Raw genomic sequence first — 19,296 nt, forward strand, 5'->3', positions numbered from 1 at the left:
TAATGTAGGTTATTTAGACAAATAATTGGAGTCAGACTATCCATCCCAGCTGTCACGTATCAATTGTGTATCCTTAAGCAAGTTACATAACCTCTCTGAACCCCCTCTTTTGTAAATATGGGACAACAGTAGTACCTCTATCACAGGGTGGTTGGGATACTGAGATAGTATATATAAACAGGCCTAGTGCAGATCTAATATTGAATCAGGACTTAGAAAATACCTATGTCAAACTAATTCCCAGTTAAAACAAGCAGACAGAAGGCTATGGAATAAGGGTTATCTTTATTTGAATTGCAAAGTACAAATATGAACCAGTTTTGGAAATATAGTTGTAACAGTTCAGAAATGGCACCAGAAACTTCCAGAAGGGACCATGACAGCATACGTTTGTAGTTTTGGTGAGGCGGGTGGGTTCACACAAAAGCCATCCTCACCTCCAATCTTCTCTGTTGCAATTGATAGGTTATCAATTACCAAGAGCAGTCAGCTCCAATGTTTCCTGTTCCTCCTCAGCCTTTTTTCCCACTGATACCTCTCTCGATTATCATCTGCTGCACTGACCCCTGCTTGGAGTAGCACCAGAAGAATGGCAGGAGTAAGAGAAATGTCTTGACACAAGGGAGAGTGAGATCCCACTCTGTGGGCCTGAGGCTATAGAGGGTAGGGGGTCAGGAAAGCTGCAAGCATGGAAGCCCAACCTCTTCTGAGATTTGGCAGGGAGAGGACACGGGGAAACACCGATATCTGTTACACTTTGACATCAGCACCTTGGGCTTTCAAAACACAAACGGTAGACAAAATCGCCTAGGCAAGACTGCAGTCCAACTCATAGAGTGGATCTGACAAAGTTAACTCCTACATCCTGACCATACAGACCGCCCCCTGTGGCACTCTGATCGTGGAAGATCTGTGGAAATGTGGACAGACAATGAATTACAGATGGGTCATAGAGCCATCTCAGATTGGTGGCAGCAGAGAGTGATGCTAAGCCAAGTGGTACGGGAATGCGGGGTAGCGGGCCAGGAAATTGCCAATGTAACAGTCTAGGCACTTGAAATATTATTGTTAGATTGTTAAAAACTAAATAAATTAACATACATAGAATAAAATAAATATATAATTTAAGAGGCATTTTACAAACAAACAAACAAAAAATAGTTGTTATTTTTCCATTTGGGTAGAAGTCCCAAAATTCAGAGTTCTCAGGCTTGTGGTATTTCACAGTTAGCTCATCAAATCCAGCGCTGTAGGGTCCAAATGGCAGATCCCTTGGTGACTACTTGAGTCCGTGGCTTTTCAATCTTTGTTACTTTCTTCCAGTCCACAAATCTTTCCTTCTTCCTCTCTCTCTCTTTTTTTTTTTCAGTCAAAGATCCTGGAGCATATGGAATTAACTGGCATCTTAATCCAGAAGACAAGTGTTTAAACAAACTTTATAGGGTTAAGTGGGGTTTGGTGGAGGGGAATCAGAAGAGCATGAAGGTCCCTCACTTTTGCTTCCTTCTGACCCAGATCCCATTGGACATATTCTGTTTGGCACTTGAAGGCTCTGATAAAGCAATACTGGGAGGCCCAATCTAGGGGATGGCAACTGGGGATGAGGGGAGTCTTCATGGCTGGTTGTGAAGTCCTTCCCCTCTGCAGAGTCTGTGATCCGCGTGTGTCTTCTCAGAGGTAGCAGTCCCCAGCTGATTCCTAAAGAACAAGAGGGAGAACTTTAAAGCTGGATCCAGTCTTAAGAGGTCTTAGGAGTCTCCCAGATCCAGTCTTAATAAGTGGAAAGATCATCTGGGAGAGGGTGGAAGGAGAGGGGATAAGGGCTGGAGACGCTGTCCTCTCAGGCATCCCTCTGGGGTATCTCTCTAGCAACTTTCACCCTTAGTGGAGATGAAGTACGGACAGCCTTTTTGACAACAATTCTGCAATGGGACCCTAACTCTCTAGCAGCCTGACCTCCCAGGTCAAGAGAAGAATTCAGTATGCCTTGAAACAGACCCAGGAAGGGTGGTGATGGTGCCATGGGGCAAAGAATGGACTATTACCTTGAGCACAGGTCTCTCTCAGTGGGAAGTAGTCATGCCCAACTTCACTTTCTCTTCATTTTCCACATCATAACCTCCTCTCCTATGGTACCTGAGGAAGGTTAAGTTTTGTGAGCAAGCTCTGCCGCTACAACAGGGCGCAGGTCCCAGAAAGAGTCCTTCTGAAGGATGCTGTCATGCTGGTCCCACCCACTACTTGGAAAAGCCCCGAGGGATGGCAGCCCTACGGACCTCTGATCAAAGGTCCAACTGTGCCAAGGAACCCAAACGGACTCTAACAGCAGCAGGCTACAATTTGCTAAGAAATTTACTCCTCACTTATATAATCCTCACAGCATCCTATGAGGTAGGTGGACAGAGATTACAATCACTGAAAGACTACAACCCTCAGAAAGGGAGGTAACTTGGTCCAGGTCTCACAACAAATGAGTTATGCTGCTTGAAAATGAGCACAGAGTGCTTGGTAGGTCTCCCCCAACCTAGGACATAACCTGGATTGGAAGCATGGCCTGAGGGCCAAGTGCCTCAGACTTGCAGGATATACCAATAGCACTACCCATGCCAAACCACACACTAGAACAGAGCCAGGAGAAAGAACTGTGTGGAGAGGTGGTTCCATGGGTGGGTTACTAGGTCTGCTATGAGTAGCAGGACCTGCTATGGCCTGGCGAGTTTTGCCCTTGGCTCTAGACACTGGACTCATGTCAAACCAGAGAAGTCAGGCCCTTGGAGAACCTGTCCTTGGGAATGCAATCAGAATCCTAGCCCAGAATTTGGGGAGGTTGGAGGGCTTATGTAGTCACCAGGCAGAAGACCCGGGAAGAAGACGAGGAATGGAAGTGATTTGCAGAAACAGCCTGCAGGGGCCCCCAACACTCACCTAAACATGAGAAGCCCCACAATGACGAGCAGACAGACAGACGACAGCACCACGGCCACCACAGCCAGGATGGTTGTGTGGTCATAAGTAGATAAGCGATTTTCCACCGGGAGACTCAGCCCATGGCACCTCTCTCCGTGGTAACCCACGTGGCAACTGGTTCAAGACAGAACAAAGGAAAGATGAGGTTATTGGTTTGGCCTTTCACTCTTGTCAACGGCCCACCCACATGAGCCAAACCCCACTCCTCACTCCCTCATGGTTCCTAACCATCATCCCTGCCCTGTATCCTTCTCCAGTAGGGACTCTTTACAGGCCCCTCTGAGGGCTCCATCGCCTTCCTCCCCCGCCCCCCCCCCCTTCTCACTCCCCTTCGCCAATCCCTCTGATTCCCTGGCCTGAGATTCCTGCTCCAGGCAGGGAAAAAAGGGAGGGAGGACTTCAAGCTCTCAGCTAGATGTGTTCCACGTGTGGATGATTTATTGCATGTGTGGAAGACGGTCTGTTTAAGCCGGTCAAGAGGACTTAGTCATAAGAGCTGGTGGGTTGAACCGAGGAGATTCAGTATCGCTCCCTCTAGTGAGGCCCCTCAACACTCTGACCCAGAAATAAACCCGGCCTTCCCCATCAATGCTTCCCGAGTTCAGTCCCTCTCAGCCACTACCCAGCCTATTAATAGGTCCCATGCCTTTGCCAGGAGTCACTTTTCTCAAGTTCCCTTCAATTAACTCCCAGCTCCCCCTGGGTGCAGAGTCCAACTTGAGAACTCAACTCCAGCCTTTGGCCTCTGAACACTGGGCTATGGGGCCTCCTTCATCACAGGACAAAGCCAACAAACCCAGGTAATATCGTGCCCAGCTGCCCTGCCAGAGCGTGGAAGAATGTCAAAAACAAACCCCTGGCTCTTCTCACTCTTGAAATAAATTAGATGGCAACTGCTTCTTCTAACACAAAGCATTTCCTGGAAGCTCTTAGGAAGACTCGGAAGCGCTTACAATTGAAGAAGCCTGTTTCCGTCCCTTCCTTTTTCTGAGCACCAGGAGACCCTTTGATGTAGGTAGGAATGCCATGGCACGCAGCAGGGCAGAGCTGTTTTCCTCACGGGCACGCAGCAGGGCAGAGCTGTTTTCCTCACGGGCACGCAGCAGGGCAGAGGTGTGGACTAGACTGTCTGACTCTGAGGTCAGTGTGCTGCCTACTCACATGCATAACTGCCCACCCCCAACCAGGCTGTACAGCGCATGTCTGCCTGGGGACTTCAGGCCATAAGCTACTGAAGGAAGCACTGAGAACCTGGGCCCTCTATTCTGAGCTCAGCCTCCTTCTGGGAAGGAGGCTGTGCGCCTGGTGCCCGAGAACAAGGAGAGGAACCCGTGAAGCAGACCTGTCCAGTTCTGGCAACAGCAGGGAGGCCAGGCTGCCCCTGCCTCTCCTGGCCCCAGCTCCTCCTGGGTGCCTTGGGGAACACCCCACTGCAGGATAAATGTAGGGCAGGCTCCCTATACACACACCAGAGCACATCCATGCATCTGTCTCATTGGCTCAGGTGGGCAAAACCACGACCCCCATCCTGCCAGGACGTGGAGGAAGCTCTCAGGAACACCCAGGGAAAATCACTTGTGCACAGACGTTAACAGTTTGTAAAACACCATCCTTACTAGTATTTACAAGCTCAACTGAGACCATATACCACCTTGGAAGACAGGTATAGCCCAGTTTCACAGAGTGAAAGCCTAAAATTAAGGGTCAGAGAGATTGATTTGCCAAAAGTTAAACAACTAGCATGCAGGAGAGCTAAGACTAGAAACCAGTCTTGGCATATTCCAAATTCATGAACAGCGCAAGTTACCCCAGGAAAATACTTATGTGATGGGTTGATGGGTTCCTAGGGCTGTTTGGCCCTGCTCTCTGACTTACTGTTATTGTTATTATTAACTTAAATAATAAATAAGCCAGGTACTCTGCTAATTTCTTTACAAGGATCATTTCATTTAATCTTAAAAACATCTCTATGAAGTAGGAATTACTCTCCCCATTTTAAAGATGATGAGACTGAGGCTTAGCTTCTTAGATAAGGTTACACAGCTAGAGAGTGGTGGAGGCAGGATTCAACCCAGCACTTTGGATGACTTCAGATACTTTGCTCTCCCGGTGGGAGGAAAACTGAAGTTGAGCCTGTTTTTCACTTGCAGCCTATCATTCAAACCCCACAGGTAGTTACTCAGATGATAGAAATAAATATTGGCCTCAGGGTCCTGCAATCCAGTTACATAATCCCTCCACCCCCACCCTGAGTCAAAAGGATAATAATGTAAACATCCTAATATTACCGACCTCCCCCTCCCTTTGCAGCAGACTCCTGGCTTCCCCAGGGAAGGAGGGAGGATGACTGCATTCCAAACACCCCAGGGTGGGGGCAAGATCATGTGTCTTCTCCAGAGCCAGAGAGTGAGTGCTCCCTCAAACTGGGACATGACCCTGCTACCCATGTCTGTGACCCATTTCAGAGCTTGTATTACAACAGAAGCAAGAACCCTCTAGGGTCCAGAGACATCTTCCAAACTGGCTTTCTCCACCTCTCCTCCAGAAGGTGGAGGGGGCACCATTGGTGCAGGGGGCTCAGAATACCTGGGTTCCAGACTGGTTCTGCTGCTACCTCTACCCAGGCAATCTTGGGCAGTTACTTTTGCCTTTCAAAGCATTGGTTTTCTCATGTAAAATACAGCAATAATGCCCAGCTGGCATGGCTCAGTGGTTGAGCATCGACCTATGAACCAGGAGGTCATGGTTCGATTCCCAGTCAGGGCACATGCCTGTGTTGTGGGCTCAATCCCCATTGTGGGGCGTGCAAGAGGCAGCAGATCAATAATTCTCTGTCATCATTGATGTTTCTATCTCGCTCTCCCTCTCCCTCTCCCTTCCTCTCTGAAATCAATAAAAATATATTTTTAAAAATATACAAGAATAATAAATGCCTACTTCACTAGAGTATTGTGAAGATCAAATAATATAGATAAAAGCACTTAATAAGAGGCTAAGTCCCACTTATGTGCGCATTATTATACCATATCAGACTCCGAAGGTACTGCCCAAACCTGAGGAATGGGGCACCAAAGTCAGTCGGATCCAAAGAGAAGGGGTGTGTCACTCCTTCTCAGCACCTGGCAGGGAGGCAAGTAGAGCCCTCAAGCCTGTCCCCATGCCAGCTCTGAGTCCTCCTCAACCCGACTGCTCCCAGTTTCCTCCAACCACAAGAAACTTTGCAGCCAATATCTGGGTCAGCAGCCAGTCAGGAGCCCCAGGAAACTGCTCTTTGAGGGTAACATTTGGCTGGTGACACAAAAGAGTTTTCCTGTGGATGATGGCCGGAGAGGGCTGGCTTAGGAAGCCAACTAGCCTCAAGTTCACCACAGCAGCCTGGACACACCCTGTGGCGGTTCCTGGTCTGGAGGCAAGGAGGAGCCACAAAGGGCCCCAGATGTAGGTGCCCAGATGTCACATTCCCCCAAACCAGGAACTCTGCGTCTTCCTGGTGCCTTCTGCCCTGTATACCAAGGGCTGGAGGCAGGAGGCAGTCAACCAGACACAGAGTCGAGCCCCTTGAAAATATGCCTAGGAAGCAGACACCAAGTCTTCAAATCAGACTGCCATTCTCTTAGCCTAGTAAAAGTCTTAAAGACCTCTAGGCTAACAGCTGCCCTCTTTAAAATCCGGCTCAAACTCTGTAAGGACAGCCAACACCCAGGGCAGCCCGGGGACATAAAAAGCATGTTGGACTGCAAGTCAGGCACCTGAGTCCCTGTCCTGTTTCCATCCACTTATTTAGCTGTTGATCTCAGGCAAATCACTTCCTACTTCCTGCTCCAGTTTCCTCATCTTTCAAGTAGAGATAGTAAGCAGCGCCTACCCAGCAGAGAGCTTTTGAGAATCCCATGATAGGTCTATATCTCCCCACCCCCTAGAACAGCTGGCATCATGTAGGCGCTCATCATATACCTGTTGGGCTCAACTCAAGTTAAATATAAACTTCAGGGCAAAGGAGAGAAGCATCATCATGGTTATCATCACCATGCCTAGGGCCACCTTGGCCCTGGGCACCCTTTAGGTTCTCTGGGTTTAGATGGTTGGCTGAGCCCAGCTTTTCAGGAGAGCAATCTTACAAGGGTTCTCAGTTGAGCAGTGCAAGTCCATCCACCAACGCCCTGATCCCATTTGGCCCAGACAGATTCCTGGCCTCAATCCCTCTTGACTACCCTCAGAGTCACTGCCTCCACCCTGGGTTAATGATGCCATTTAAAAAATTTAAGACAAACATTTCCTGCCCTGTCCCAAGGCCTTGGGAAGCATAATGTGGAGACTGTCTATGTCATTCTTAAGCAGCCCCCTCCAATACCAGCTCCTGACAAGAATGTTACAGGAGAGGACACACAAGTGACTGTGGACAAGGTGGGGAGCAAGAAGTCTGTCTGCCGCTTGCCAAGCACAGGGCGGCACGGCTCTGTGAGATCAGACGGGACGAGGAAGTTTGAAAAAGCCAAGGGATCTGCACCATCACAGAAAAGATGACAGGCAGCCACGTCGCCTTGACAGGTTGGGAGGTGGTGTGCACCCAACAGCCTCCCGGCCCTGTCCAGAGTCTCCCTGGTCACAGGGCCTGCCTCCCCATAGGGCCTCATGCCCAGCAGGAGAGAGTGGATGTTTACAGCCTGACGCGGGTGTTGGCCTCAGGCACACTGGCGACATTATGCCTGCCAGAGAGCATGGCGGTGCCGTCATCCCTGAGGGGTTGCCAAGACAGCCGTTTTCTGGGCATGGCCTGGCAGATCAGCTGGGGAACCCGTGGCCCCTCCACCCACGACCCTGCTGAGGGAAGGGTGGTGCTGCCTGACTGGGGGCTGATGCCTACTGGATTGGGCTCCATTTCCTGTGAACATTGCACAAAGGAAGTGTTCTCCCACCCCATGGCCAAAGGCCAATACCCACCATGTTCCCTACTTCCTGGCCCTTGCTGGGGGGAGGGGGAGAAAAAGAGGAACAGGGGTTCCTCCCCACTCCCATCATGATCACTCCCTGTGCAGTCCTATCATGCCTTAGACTCAACTCACATTAGCTCCTTCATGTGCACACATGTTCAAGGGCACACATGCCTGCACAGCATGTGTCCAAATGTACCGCATGCCTCCCTGCAGGGCTTGGGAAAGGAGGCCACAGGAGCCCTGCTCCACCCAGAAATACTCCATCTGGAGTAGGCATGAGGCAGGGAATGAAGGACCTGTCTTCAGGTGTCAGCTCTCCTAGCCACATGCTTATTTCTGAGCAAGCAGGAAACGTCCCCAAAGATGAAAGAACGTCACAGACCCACACCACAGGAAATTGCATCCCTATGCGGGGGAAGCCCCTTCCTCTGACTAAAAATATTTCCCTTCCTCCCGACTTCCGCCCTGAGTTTGAGAAGAAACTGGGTGGAATTATGAATTCAAGGAACAGTGACAACTAGGAACAGCCACGTGGCTGACAAAGAGTGTGTAAGAGTCAGCCTGGGGGCAGGAACACTTACATGCAGGATGGAGCCCTGAGCTCCTTCACATATTTGCATTCTCCATGGATGCAGAAGTCCTTGTATTTCCTAAGACATGGGTCTCTCTTCTTTCCCAACCCCTTGCCTTTCTTCTTTCTTTTCCCACGCTCTTCCTTGCTGGGTGTGGCCAGAGCTTGTGGCTTTGAGGAGAAAGGAGCTGCAGGAGAAAAGTACTCTGTTAAGTCTTTGGCATCCCCCCACCGACCCCTACAGAGAAAGAATCAGAAGAGCACAGCATCTGGAAGGAGAATGTACTCTTTGATCCCACCTGAAGTCAGAAGCCTGGGGAGCCCATTGGCTTAGTACCTCCCGAGGGCTGAAGAGTGGGCAGAATCACCAGAAAGTGGTGGAAGAAGTAGAGGCCAGTGGGGTCCCAAGGAAGGCATTTCACAAATTCCGTTTAAGAACTTCATTCCAAGAATGCTAGCTAGTTTCAACTGATTGGGCAATTCTACCAACCACCTCACCCCCATTCCACTGTCCATCCCCATCTCCTATTGTCCCATGCCAACTTGGTTCTATGTTGGCCTTAAATCAACCTCATTTCCTGATGCTGCACTCAGTGGCCCACTTGCAGGAAGACAGTGTCAGAGATTAAATTGCTTCTGGAGAAGGTTCTTGGAGGGTTTTTTTGGGGGGTGGGGTAAGGGGGTGTCATAAAATAAGAACAGTGCCCATATCCAAGTGGACTCCTCTGGGGTACCTATTAGCACCAGGGTACCATGACCTTAGCAAGTAAGCCATCACTGTTCAGGGCCTTGCTTTTTTTACTTCAAGCGAAACATTTGCCCTGCTCTGTGCCCTTTGCAGCTCACCACTTCTCTCACAGGTCCATTTACATTTATCCCCAAATGTCCTGGCTCTCTAGGATAGGGAGTACAGTGTGTAGAAGGGATAGAGAGATAAAAAGTAAGGAACTATCCAGAAGGAACTGAAACAACGATGACTCCCTCCATTCTTTCACACTTCAAAAGGGAAAAACCACCTCACACAGACATCCAGCTGGGACTGAACATAGGCTACGCCCATCAGCCCAGGGGTCTGACACCAGTGCCCCCTGTTCCCTGCCCCCAGCTGGAAAAAAGGTGCCCACTGTCCATGGCTGTAGCTAAGTATCTGGCAGATAGGTGAGCACCAAACATTAGACTGGAAATCTACAATCCTCAAGCTGGAAATGACTTCAAAGAATATTATGGCTTTCCACACTGGCTGGTGTGGCTCAGTTGGTTGAGTGTCATCCCATGCACTGAAGGGTAGGCAGTTCAATTCCCCGTCAGAGCACATGCCCAGGTTACAGGTTCGATCCCAGTCGGACAGTGTACAGGGAGCAACCAATCAATGTTTCTCTCTCACATCAATGTTTCTCTCTCTCTCTCTCTCTCTCTCTCTCTCTCTCTCTCTCTCTGTCCCTTCCTGTCTCTCTAAAATCAATAAAAACATTTAAAAAAATAGTATGGCTTTCCATTTCAAGTGAAAAACTTGAGGTCCCAAAAGGCAGTAACTTGCCCAAGATCATACAAAGTCATACAGGGTTTGAATCAGAAGCATAATCTCTGGATTCCATATCCAGGGCTCCTTCCCAATACACCAAGCTGCCTCACACACTCCTGTCCCCTCCTCCAGACAAGTCTAGGGCACCTGGCATGCTGAGCCAGGAATGAGACAATAAATGGGCTCTGAAGTCAGCAGACCTGTGCTCTAATTTCAGCCATGTGAACTCGGGCAAGTCACTTAATCTCTCTGAATCTTGGGATTCTTGATAAAAAGTGAACAATAAGAGTTCCCATCTCAGAGGGTTGCTATAAGGATTAATTAACCCACAATAACATGTTGAGTGCCTAGAACACAGTAGGCACTTAATAAAAGATGCCCAGACAACCCAGGGACCAGAGCTGTGGTGAAATTGAGGCAGATAGCCCAAGTCAATCAGAGAGGCGAGGGAAAGAGTGACAGGGTGACTACCTGTCTCCTGCCAGGCGGAGGGAGTAGTGAGTCAGGTTTGCAGAGGTATGAGGAGCAGGCATGTGGGTGGAGGGTGAGTCACAGCCCAGCCCGCCCAGCCTAGGAGGTGAGGGCCAGGAGCATTCAGGGGTGACCAGAAAGGTCCACGGGGAGAGGATGAAGAGTGAGAGTCCAGGTCCAGCTCTGCAGCAGACCCCTGATTTATACAAAGCAGATACAGCCCCTAAGGGAAGCGCTGGATAAGGAGGGAGAAGGGGTCTCTGGGCGGGGCTAGAACAGGTGAGTATCTTTCCAACCAAATATAGTCATTCCGGTCCTCCAGGGCTCAGTCCCTGCTCCACCCTCAGGAATTGCTGCAGGTGGCTGGGTCCGGGATGCGGGCCATGTCAGAGGCTCTGGACTCTGCCCCATCTGTACCAATACTCAGCCATAGCCACATCTGCTGATTGGAGGACCCACTGGGCCCTTCCTCCCTTGGAGTTTCTCTCAGGGGCTCAAGGTGGCCAGGAAGTCTCCAGGTTTGGGGGAGGATTTGTAGGCACCCAGCATAGCAATACAGCTCCCTAGGGACCCAGTGCTCCTCATTCATAGCCTCCCCTGGAGGTGCTGTCTTCACCTGGGGAGACCAACCGTTTCTCATTCCCCTCTATTTCCCCAACCTGGAGACAGGTGGATGGAGAAGTCTAACACTGCATGCCTACTATGTGCCTACCATCTCCACATCTGTTATTTTCTACATAATAGTCATTTGATGCGGAAATTAGGACTTAATGCCCATTTTTACATAGAAACTCTAGGGAAAGCATCTCAATCATTCCTTGTTCCTACCACTCAGCATACCTCAGAGGAATGTACGGACCCCAGACACCTTGCCTGTTTCAATGTGCTCCAAGGTACCCGTACCCAGAAGAACAGCAACTTGGAATATGGGAACCAAGAGCAAGAAAGAGCGGGGTCCACGTTCCGGGATCCATCAGGAAGCTCGCCAGGCCGAGCAGCTTTTCCTTGAAGTCTTCCATAAATACCCCAAACCCACAGGTGCCCAAACAACAAGAATCCGGGGTCTGCTTATTCTTCACCTGCCTGCCCACCAGGGTCTGAGGATGGGCAGCCCCCACACCCACCTCTGAAAAGATCCAGGTCGGCCTCTTCTAAGTCCAGGACTTCCCGGCCTCTGTCGCCTCCGGGGGGCAGCAGCTGGTCCGTAGATTCAGTGGGAGATCCCAGGTTGCTGGTTCCACCCGCCAGCCCTCTCCGAAGCCGCTCCAGGCTCTCTCCGGTCACCAACGCCGAGAGCACTGCGAGTGAAGGGGCGAGGCCGCATCAGACCCTCCGCCCAGACCCCGGGTCGCCACACGATGCCAGCGCCCGCCTGCCAGGGTGCACGGGCCCCACCAAGTGGCCCACGCCAGGGGCGCTGCAGCGACCTTCCCCCGGTACCCCCAGAGAGCGTCCCCATCCTCCCCTCCCCCCCGCACCACCCCCGACCTCCCGGGGCCTCGGCAGCCCTCTTACCTGCAGCTAGGAAGAGCTTCAGCACCACCGACGGCAGCAGCTTCATGTTCCCGGACCCAGCGGCGGCTACGAGGCAACAATCACTTTGGAGGCAGCGGCCCCGGGGCGCTGGCACAGGAACTGGGGCGGGAGGAGCGCAGGAGATTCCGTGGGGCACGGTCGCCGCCGGCCTTTGGGTGCAAGCCTTGCTGGAACCTGCGCGGAGCTAGTGGCCGCTGGGCTTCGGTCTGCTCACTCCGTCGGTCCGTGCGTGCGTCCGTCCGCCCGTGCCCCTGCGCTTCGGTCAGGGTGGCCTGCAACGTGATGCGTGCAGCTCCTTCGGTGGACTGAGCGCTGCCAGCGCGCGGCCGGGAATAAGGCTCGGGGAGGCGCCGACGCTCCGCCCCGCCCCGCGCCATCCCCTCCCCTTCCCCCTCCCGCGCTGGGACATCGCCCGGCTCCCGGCGCCTGCAGAATAGCCCCCGACCCGGCGGGCGCGACTGGGAAGGGGGCGGGAGTAGGGGCGGCGCTCACATTTTTTGGGACCAGGCCAGGGCAGCCAGGGCCTGACTGTGGGTAAGACTGGTAACCGGCAGGTGGCGGGAACCAGTTCCTACCTTTCCCCAAACCCTGGCCTCGTTGCAGCCTTGCGACTGCTGAGCTGAGTTCTGTTCTTGGACACCCCTCATTCCTTCCCTTCTCCCAGGCCCAGTCCCTCAGGCCTCCCTGCTCCCAACCAGGGCTCTCCACCATGTCAGCTTCTGAGTTTTGGAAACTCGCTTCTTTGCCTACTAACACTGCAAGTAGTAAGTAATAATACATTTATTTGTCATTTTAAAAGTAGACACATGAATGCCAGCCGATCTCATGAGCCCCAGGGTAACCAGAGTTGCAATTGCAGGCGCTTGGTATCAATCCAACAACAGCAAAGGAGGTTAGGATTCTTCCAGCCAGGGAGTGGCTCCCCCATCTTCCCCCCCGCCTAGAGGACATAGTACCCATTAGGATTTTTGAACTATGGGTTATAATTCCCAGGCTTCTGGGATTGGACAACCCAGGCTATGAAACAAGCCTCATACTTTTCCTTGCCTTTGAATATCACCTTCTTCCCCAACATAAAAATTGAGCCCACTCCTGCAGGATGAAGCTAGCTAGCCTAGGGTTGCTTTGTTCAACAGGTGCCAGGAGATTGATGTGTTTCTCTTCCAACCTGTTTATTGTGACTAGGGTCTCCTGAAGTCAATGTCCTGACCCAAAGAAATGACTCTCAGTAGGTATTTCAGCTCGTGGGGACGTGCTGGGAAGGGATTTGTATGACACAGGGCTGGGTTGGCATTCAGAGCCCTCAAATTGTGCCAGATAGAGCTGCTTCCGCCCATGTGTAGGGATAAAAACAGGCCTGCTATTTATACATAGTCTATCCGACTGTCCCTCTCCATCCCCACTTTTGCAAGGGTCAATCAGGCTCTGCCCTCTTAACCTGCCCCGGGCAGCCCTCCCCAGCCTAGGTTCTAAGGTGCACTAGAATGACTACAGCCCTAAATTGGAATGCTGCCTTTTCTACTTACTGTCTGACTTTGGACAAGATATTTAATCTCACTGAGCCTCAGTTTCCACACCTCTGAAAAGGGGATAACAGTAATAATGTTAGCACCTACTTTGGAGAGAGGTTTTTGAAGATTGAACAAGGGAACACATATAAAGCAGTTAGTATAGTGCCAGGCACATTATAAACTCTCAATAAATGTGACATTATCATCATCATCATCATCATCACTAAGCATTCCACCTTGATCACTCCATTCTCGTAGAGGCCTCTTTTCTCCCTTTGCCCCACGGTATGAGGTGCCATGCTGTGATTGGGCTGATTTCAGGTGGAAGCTTAACCTGTCACCTATTTGGCCAAGTGCCAGCATGGAATCACTCCTTTGGGTGATAGGTATTGGGCCTAGGACCTCAGCGGATGGTCACCCCAAGTCCGCACTTTTTTTTCCTCCCTCAGCAGCTGTCTGATCACCTGCTTCCCCAAAACAAAGCCACCTTGGGGTCAGGGCTCTCCCAGGGGAGCGGGGAGGGAAACACTTCCTGACACACAGCCAAGCTACCCCCCCCCCCTTTCCCTGACCCAAGGCCAGGTTCACACCCTGCTGTCCTGTTCCAGCCTGCCTCTCCCTTTGCGTGTTCTTCCGCCTTCTCACCCCCACATCAGCCTTAGTCCCATTCATAGGGCAACTCCAAGCTTTCATCACACCTGGAAGCCTCACCCCGGCTAGGTTTGTGTGTCAGCCAGGTTTTACGGGAAGGGCCTGGAAAAGAAGACAAAAGGCCTGGAATGTATTGGGGACAGTCACTTCCCCTCTTAGAACATTGAGTGTCCGATGACCAAAAAAGAAATGGCAATTAATGCAGGGGCAATCTCATTAACTTGTTTATTCCAAACATTTGCTGAATGCTTTTCAGGCACCAGGGACATAGCAATAAACCAGACAGCCAAGGGTGTGCTTTCAAGGAGCTTACATTCTATAACAGGGGAGACAGGCAGGACAAAGTCAGTAAAGAAGGAAAAACAGATGCTATGATGACAAGTGCCAAGATGAACGCTAAAATACAATAATGGCCCTGGCTGGTGTGGATAAGTGGTTAGAGCATCAGCTTGAGGACCAAAGGGTCTCAGGTTTGATTCCCAGTCAAGGGCACATACCTGGCTTGCAGATTCTATCTCCCACCCCTGTGTGGGCGCGTGCAGGAGGCAGTCAATCAATGTGCCTCTCTCACATAGATGGTTCTCTCTCTCTCTCTCTCTCTCTCTCTCTCTCTCTCTCTCTCTCTCTCTCTCTTTCTCTCTGTCCTGTCCCCCCCCCCCCCCTGCTCTCGCTCTCGCTCTCTCCCTTCCTCCCTTTCTCCCTCCCTCCCTTCCACTCTTTCTAAAAATCAATGGAAAAAATGTCATCTGGTTAGGATTAACAACAACAACAAAAAATACAATTATGTACTACAAAATGATGTGTCCCAATGCTTGGGATGACAATTTAGATTCGGTGACTGATGAGACAAAAGCTTCTCTGAGCAGGTAACATGTAAGCTGAAGCATGAATAAGAAGAAGGAACCAGATTTGTGGTCATCCCTGGCAAAAGCAGTCCAAGCCATGCAAATAGTGCAAAAACTAGGTGGGAACAAGTGTGGAGCATTCAAGGAACACAAGCAGGCCAGAAAGGAAGGAGGGATAGAAGATAACATTGGAGCAAAGGCTAGGGACAGATAACAGTGGATGTTATAGAGCTAAGTAGACATTGGATTTTATGCCCTAGCATTGTGAACATCAAATGAGATGTCAATGGGGAAGTACAGTTATGAAGAATTCTTTCCCGTCTTCCCCTACCTGCTCTCTGGCCCTCAGGTGCCAGGGACCCACTTCTAAGGAAGCAGAGTCCAAATGGGCTACTCTGCTTTCCTTATCTATTGACCATGAGAAAACTGAGGCTTGGAGACTTACTGGCCATGGGGCACTAGTGAGTCGAAGGGGTTAGAAACCCTGGCATCCTGCCTCCCAGCCCTGCGCTGGGTTCCCAGGCCTCTGGAGAGCCAGGTCCATGATACTCTGAGTGCCACTAACTGACTCACTGCTAAGCCATGTAGACCTTAGCAGTGGGGAGGAACTGGACAAAAGGGGTGCTGGTGACGAGAAAGGGGAGAAGGGAACTTAGAGAGGAACCAATCTGAGTCTCTTCCCCACCGTGGCTAAGATGTCTACACTAGTAGGTTGGTTCACCCAAACATGGCTGTGCATGATAATCACCTGGGAATTTATTGAAGATAAAAAGGCCTAAGCCCCAGCCCAGTCCTCCTAATTCAAGATCTCTTGGGGCGGGGCCCAAGCATTTAAACTTTGGGCAAGTAATTCTTAACATTGGCCAGGCTCAGAAGCTAATCGGTCTGCATAATTAACCAGGATAAGGTGTCAAGCATCTGAACAAAATCTGAATCTCTACAGCAGAGGTAGGGGAGCTTTATGTAAAGACACTTCCCACGTGCTCAATACTTCACATGCATTATCTTGCGTGATCCTCCCAACTGTCCTACAACTAGACAATCCTCCCCATTTTAAAGGGTCGAAACTCAAAGAGGTGAGTACCAGGTCACCCTACTAGTAAGAATCTCAGCCTCTGATTTTTCTTGGGCTTTTGCTCTTAAGCTCAACATTACCCTGAATAAATGGATGAAGTGACAGCCACCCTCTCCCTGCTTCTAGCAACAGTAACATCATCAGCTTTACTGAGGCTCAGTGCTCCATCTATCCTGGGGATGAGGATAAGAATCTGTCTCTCAGGCTGCAATGAGGATTAGGTAAGGGCAGCAGGGCAGCCAGTGAAATGGGTACACTCTCAGAAGCCAGACAGCCATGGGTTCAAATTTTGTTTCTGCTATTTTTTTAGCTTTCTAACTTTGGATATGTTATTCAACTTCTCTGACCTACAGTTTGCTCATCTGCAAAATGAAGATAATAGTAACTATTATTATAGGACTCTTGTATGATTAAATCGGATCATGTGCATAAAGCAGAATATGATGTCTGGCCCATAGTAGTTGCTTACTCAGTGACAGCTGTTATTAAAAATAAATGTTTCTTCCTTTCTTTCTTTCTTTCTTTTTCTTTCTTTCTTTCTTTCTTTCTTTCTTTCTTTCTTTCTTTCTTTCTTTCTTTCTTTCTTCTTTCTTCCTTCCTTTCTTTCTTTCTTTCTTTCTTTCTTTCTTTCTTTTTCCCTTTTCCTCCCCTTCCCTCCCCTGCCTTCCTCTCTCCCTCTCTCCCATTCTTCCTCCACCCTTCCTTCCTTCCTTCCTTCCTTCCTTCCTTCCTTCCTTCCTTCCTTCCTTCCTTCCTTCCAGTGGGAACTTAAATAAGATGCTGTATTACCCTGGGCCTCAGAACTGAAGTGGTCCCTCTCTGCTGATAGATGGCCATGCTTACCGGTGGGGTGGGGGGAGGTGGTGGTGGTGGTGGTGATCTGCAAGGCAACTCAGAGTTTTGGGAACCTCCACCCAAGAAAGCAACCCTGCCCAGCGGCATGGCTCAGTGGTTGAGCATGACCTATGGACCAGGAGGTCACGGTTTGATTCCCTGTCAGGGCACATGCCCAGGTTGCAGGCTCCAATCTCAGTAGAGGGTGTGCAGGAAGCAGCTGATCAATGATTCTCTCTTATTATTGATGTTTCTATCTTTTTCTCTTCCTCTCTGAAATCAATAAAAATACTTTAAAAAAAAGAAAAGAAAAAAGAAAAGAAAAGAAAAGAAAAGAAAGCAATCCTGGCTCAGAGCTCAGAGAGAAGCATGTGCTCCCTGAGGGAGAGGATTCAGCTGCCTTCTTCCACCGACCAGGAGAAGTGAATCCTAAGCAGACCCAGAGCTCTGCTGACTGGGGAGAGGGGTAAAGGAAGGTAGCTTCCATTGAGGATACCTTTATTACCAGGTGGTCATAAGCCAGAGTCACCCAAACTTGGAAGTTCAAGGTAAGAGGTCATTGCTCCTTGCCCCAAGTGGACTTCTCTTCAGAAACATCTCTGAACCCTGCTCTCTCAGTTTTGGGGATGAGCTCAGGCTTGCCCTTTGTAGTCCCTATGAACCTCCTACGCTGCCTGGAGGAAGTACCAGATAACACCTCATGCATACTTGGGGATCGACAGGCTCTCCTGTCTGATTGTCTGGGGTCAGGATCTACTTGAATAGAAGGAATAGGAATGGATGAGGTGGGGAGAGTTGAGAGGTTCAGGAACTCTGTCATCCCCAGAGGATGTGGGAGAAGGGACATTTATAATAATGTACTTGGCTTAGGCCTGGAGTCTAAGCCATCCTCCTCCATTTTGGGGCCCATTCTGTGACTCTGAGGATTCAACGACTCCAGTGCCAGGACTTGGCCACTTGCCCTAGCACTGATGGCTGTCAGCAGGGAGGGAGCAAGTGATCCCTCACTCACCCATCATACAACCCACCTCCCTCTTCAAGCCTCAGGTTCCTCATATGTAAAATGAGGGGTGAAACAATTGTTCTGTTTGGGGCATTGGCCGGATGCCATTCCTCATGAATTGTTTGCAGTCATGCTTTTGAAGCAATTTTATGATAATCAATAGTGGCTGATCTACAGGACACGATAGCCTTTTTTCTCTGTGCCTCAGCTTCTTCATCTGTAAGTGGGGAAACTAGCAATCACCTAAAAGGTTCTTGTGATGAAGGAGAAAATGCTTGGCAAAATGGAAAGCTCTACGTAAATAGGTCAGTACTGTTATTAACTTCTCTGGGGCTCAACCTTGGAATGAGGTCACAGCACATCCGGAACCAAGAATGTGTAAGTTCAGTTTCTCTTAGGAAGGTGGTCACAGAGCTGCAGTTTAATAGTTTAGCATTATCCATTTGCTCTTTTTAATAACTGAGGGTTCCCTAGCCGGTTTGACTCAGTGAATAGAGCATTGGCCTGTGGACCAAAGGGTCCCAGGTTGGATTCAGGTCAAGGGCAACATCCAGTGGTTGCAGGCTCCTCCTCCGCCTGGTCAGCTCCAGCTCGTGCAGAAGGCAACCAATCAATGTGTTTCTGTCACATCAATGTTTCTCTTTGTCTTTCCCTCTCTCTTCCATGCTCTCTAAAAAGATCGATGAAAAAAACATCCTCTGGTAAGGATTAAGAAAAAAAAAAAAAAAGAATTGAGGGTTGATCTAAGACAGTGGTTCACAAAGGAAGAGATACTGACCCCTAGAGGACATTTTTGGAATCGCGGGGAGTTTTTGGTTGTCACTGATTGGGCAGTCAGTCCTCAGGCATTTGGGAGTGGAAAAGCTGTCAGGCCCACATAATTAAGAATTGTCTAGCATTCCACACTGCTTTTAAGTGTCCCCTCAGCCATTCATATGGATGAAAAATGTAATTATAATTATTTGCACTGAGAATTATCTCTAATGTCAAAAAAAAAAAAAAAAAGCTTTTGCACTGAGTTTTCCAGGAATTAAATTGATGTGAATTGTTCATCTTGGTGTTATCTGAATGGCCAAACAACACAGCTGTAGCAGTCAGTATTTGTAGCTGTCATTTTCAAAATAAGTCTGTGTAGATGCAAGCAGTGGGCTACTTCATTGAAATTTCTAGCGTAGTTGTGACCAAGCCTTTGCATGTTCAAACATTTTAAATCATTCTCTCTTTTAGGTTAATTAGGGCATTGACTTTCTTTACAGAGTAAATGTGCAGATAGGATATTACCTGTGAACTTTATTTCAAGATAGTAAGCAAGTATTAACAACATGTATAAAAAGAAAATATTGATTGTGAAAGGATTGAGCGCCACTCACTCAAGA

At 49.6% G+C, this 19,296-nt stretch overlaps 1 protein-coding gene across 2 annotated transcripts; it reads right to left on the reverse strand.

Moving 5' to 3' along the window:
- Window positions 1-266: 266 nt before the first annotated feature.
- On the reverse strand, window positions 267-12,321 carry HBEGF (heparin binding EGF like growth factor). 2 transcript variants are annotated; one of them, XM_008141444.3, is made up of 6 exons: window positions 11,981-12,321; window positions 11,590-11,763; window positions 8,483-8,660; window positions 2,926-3,081; window positions 2,046-2,136; window positions 1,635-1,698 (listed from the first exon to the last, which is right to left on the reverse strand). In XM_008141444.3, exons 1-5 carry the CDS (start codon window positions 12,024-12,026, stop codon window positions 2,064-2,066), a joined length of 627 nt encoding a protein of 208 aa, XP_008139666.1. In that variant the 5' UTR covers window positions 12,027-12,321; the 3' UTR covers window positions 1,635-1,698; window positions 2,046-2,063. The 2 variants fall into 2 exon arrangements, with proteins under 2 accessions (XP_028003070.1, XP_008139666.1); XM_028147269.2 differs by lacking the exon at window positions 2,046-2,136 and having other exon boundaries at window positions 267-1,698.
- Between the last annotated feature and the right edge of the window lie 6,975 nt (window positions 12,322-19,296).

The sequence above is a fragment of the Eptesicus fuscus genome, chromosome 6 (genome assembly GCF_027574615.1).
Source record: "Eptesicus fuscus isolate TK198812 chromosome 6, DD_ASM_mEF_20220401, whole genome shotgun sequence".
NCBI lineage: Eukaryota > Metazoa > Chordata > Mammalia > Chiroptera > Vespertilionidae > Eptesicus > Eptesicus fuscus.

Excerpts from the sequence above, each read along its gene's own strand:
- HBEGF (XM_028147269.2), bottom strand. The coding sequence starts at position 12,026 with ATGAAGCTGCTGCCGTCGGTGGTGCTGAAGCTCTTCCTAGCTGCAG. Across the intron at positions 8,661-11,589 it reads CGACCTGGATCTTTTCAGAG|CTCCTTTCTCCTCAAAGCCA; the intron begins GTGGGTGTGGGG and ends TTTCTCCTGCAG. Across the intron at positions 3,082-8,482 it reads CTCAGGGCTCCATCCTGCAT|TTGCCACGTGGGTTACCACG; the intron begins GTAAGTGTTCCT and ends GTCTTGAACCAG.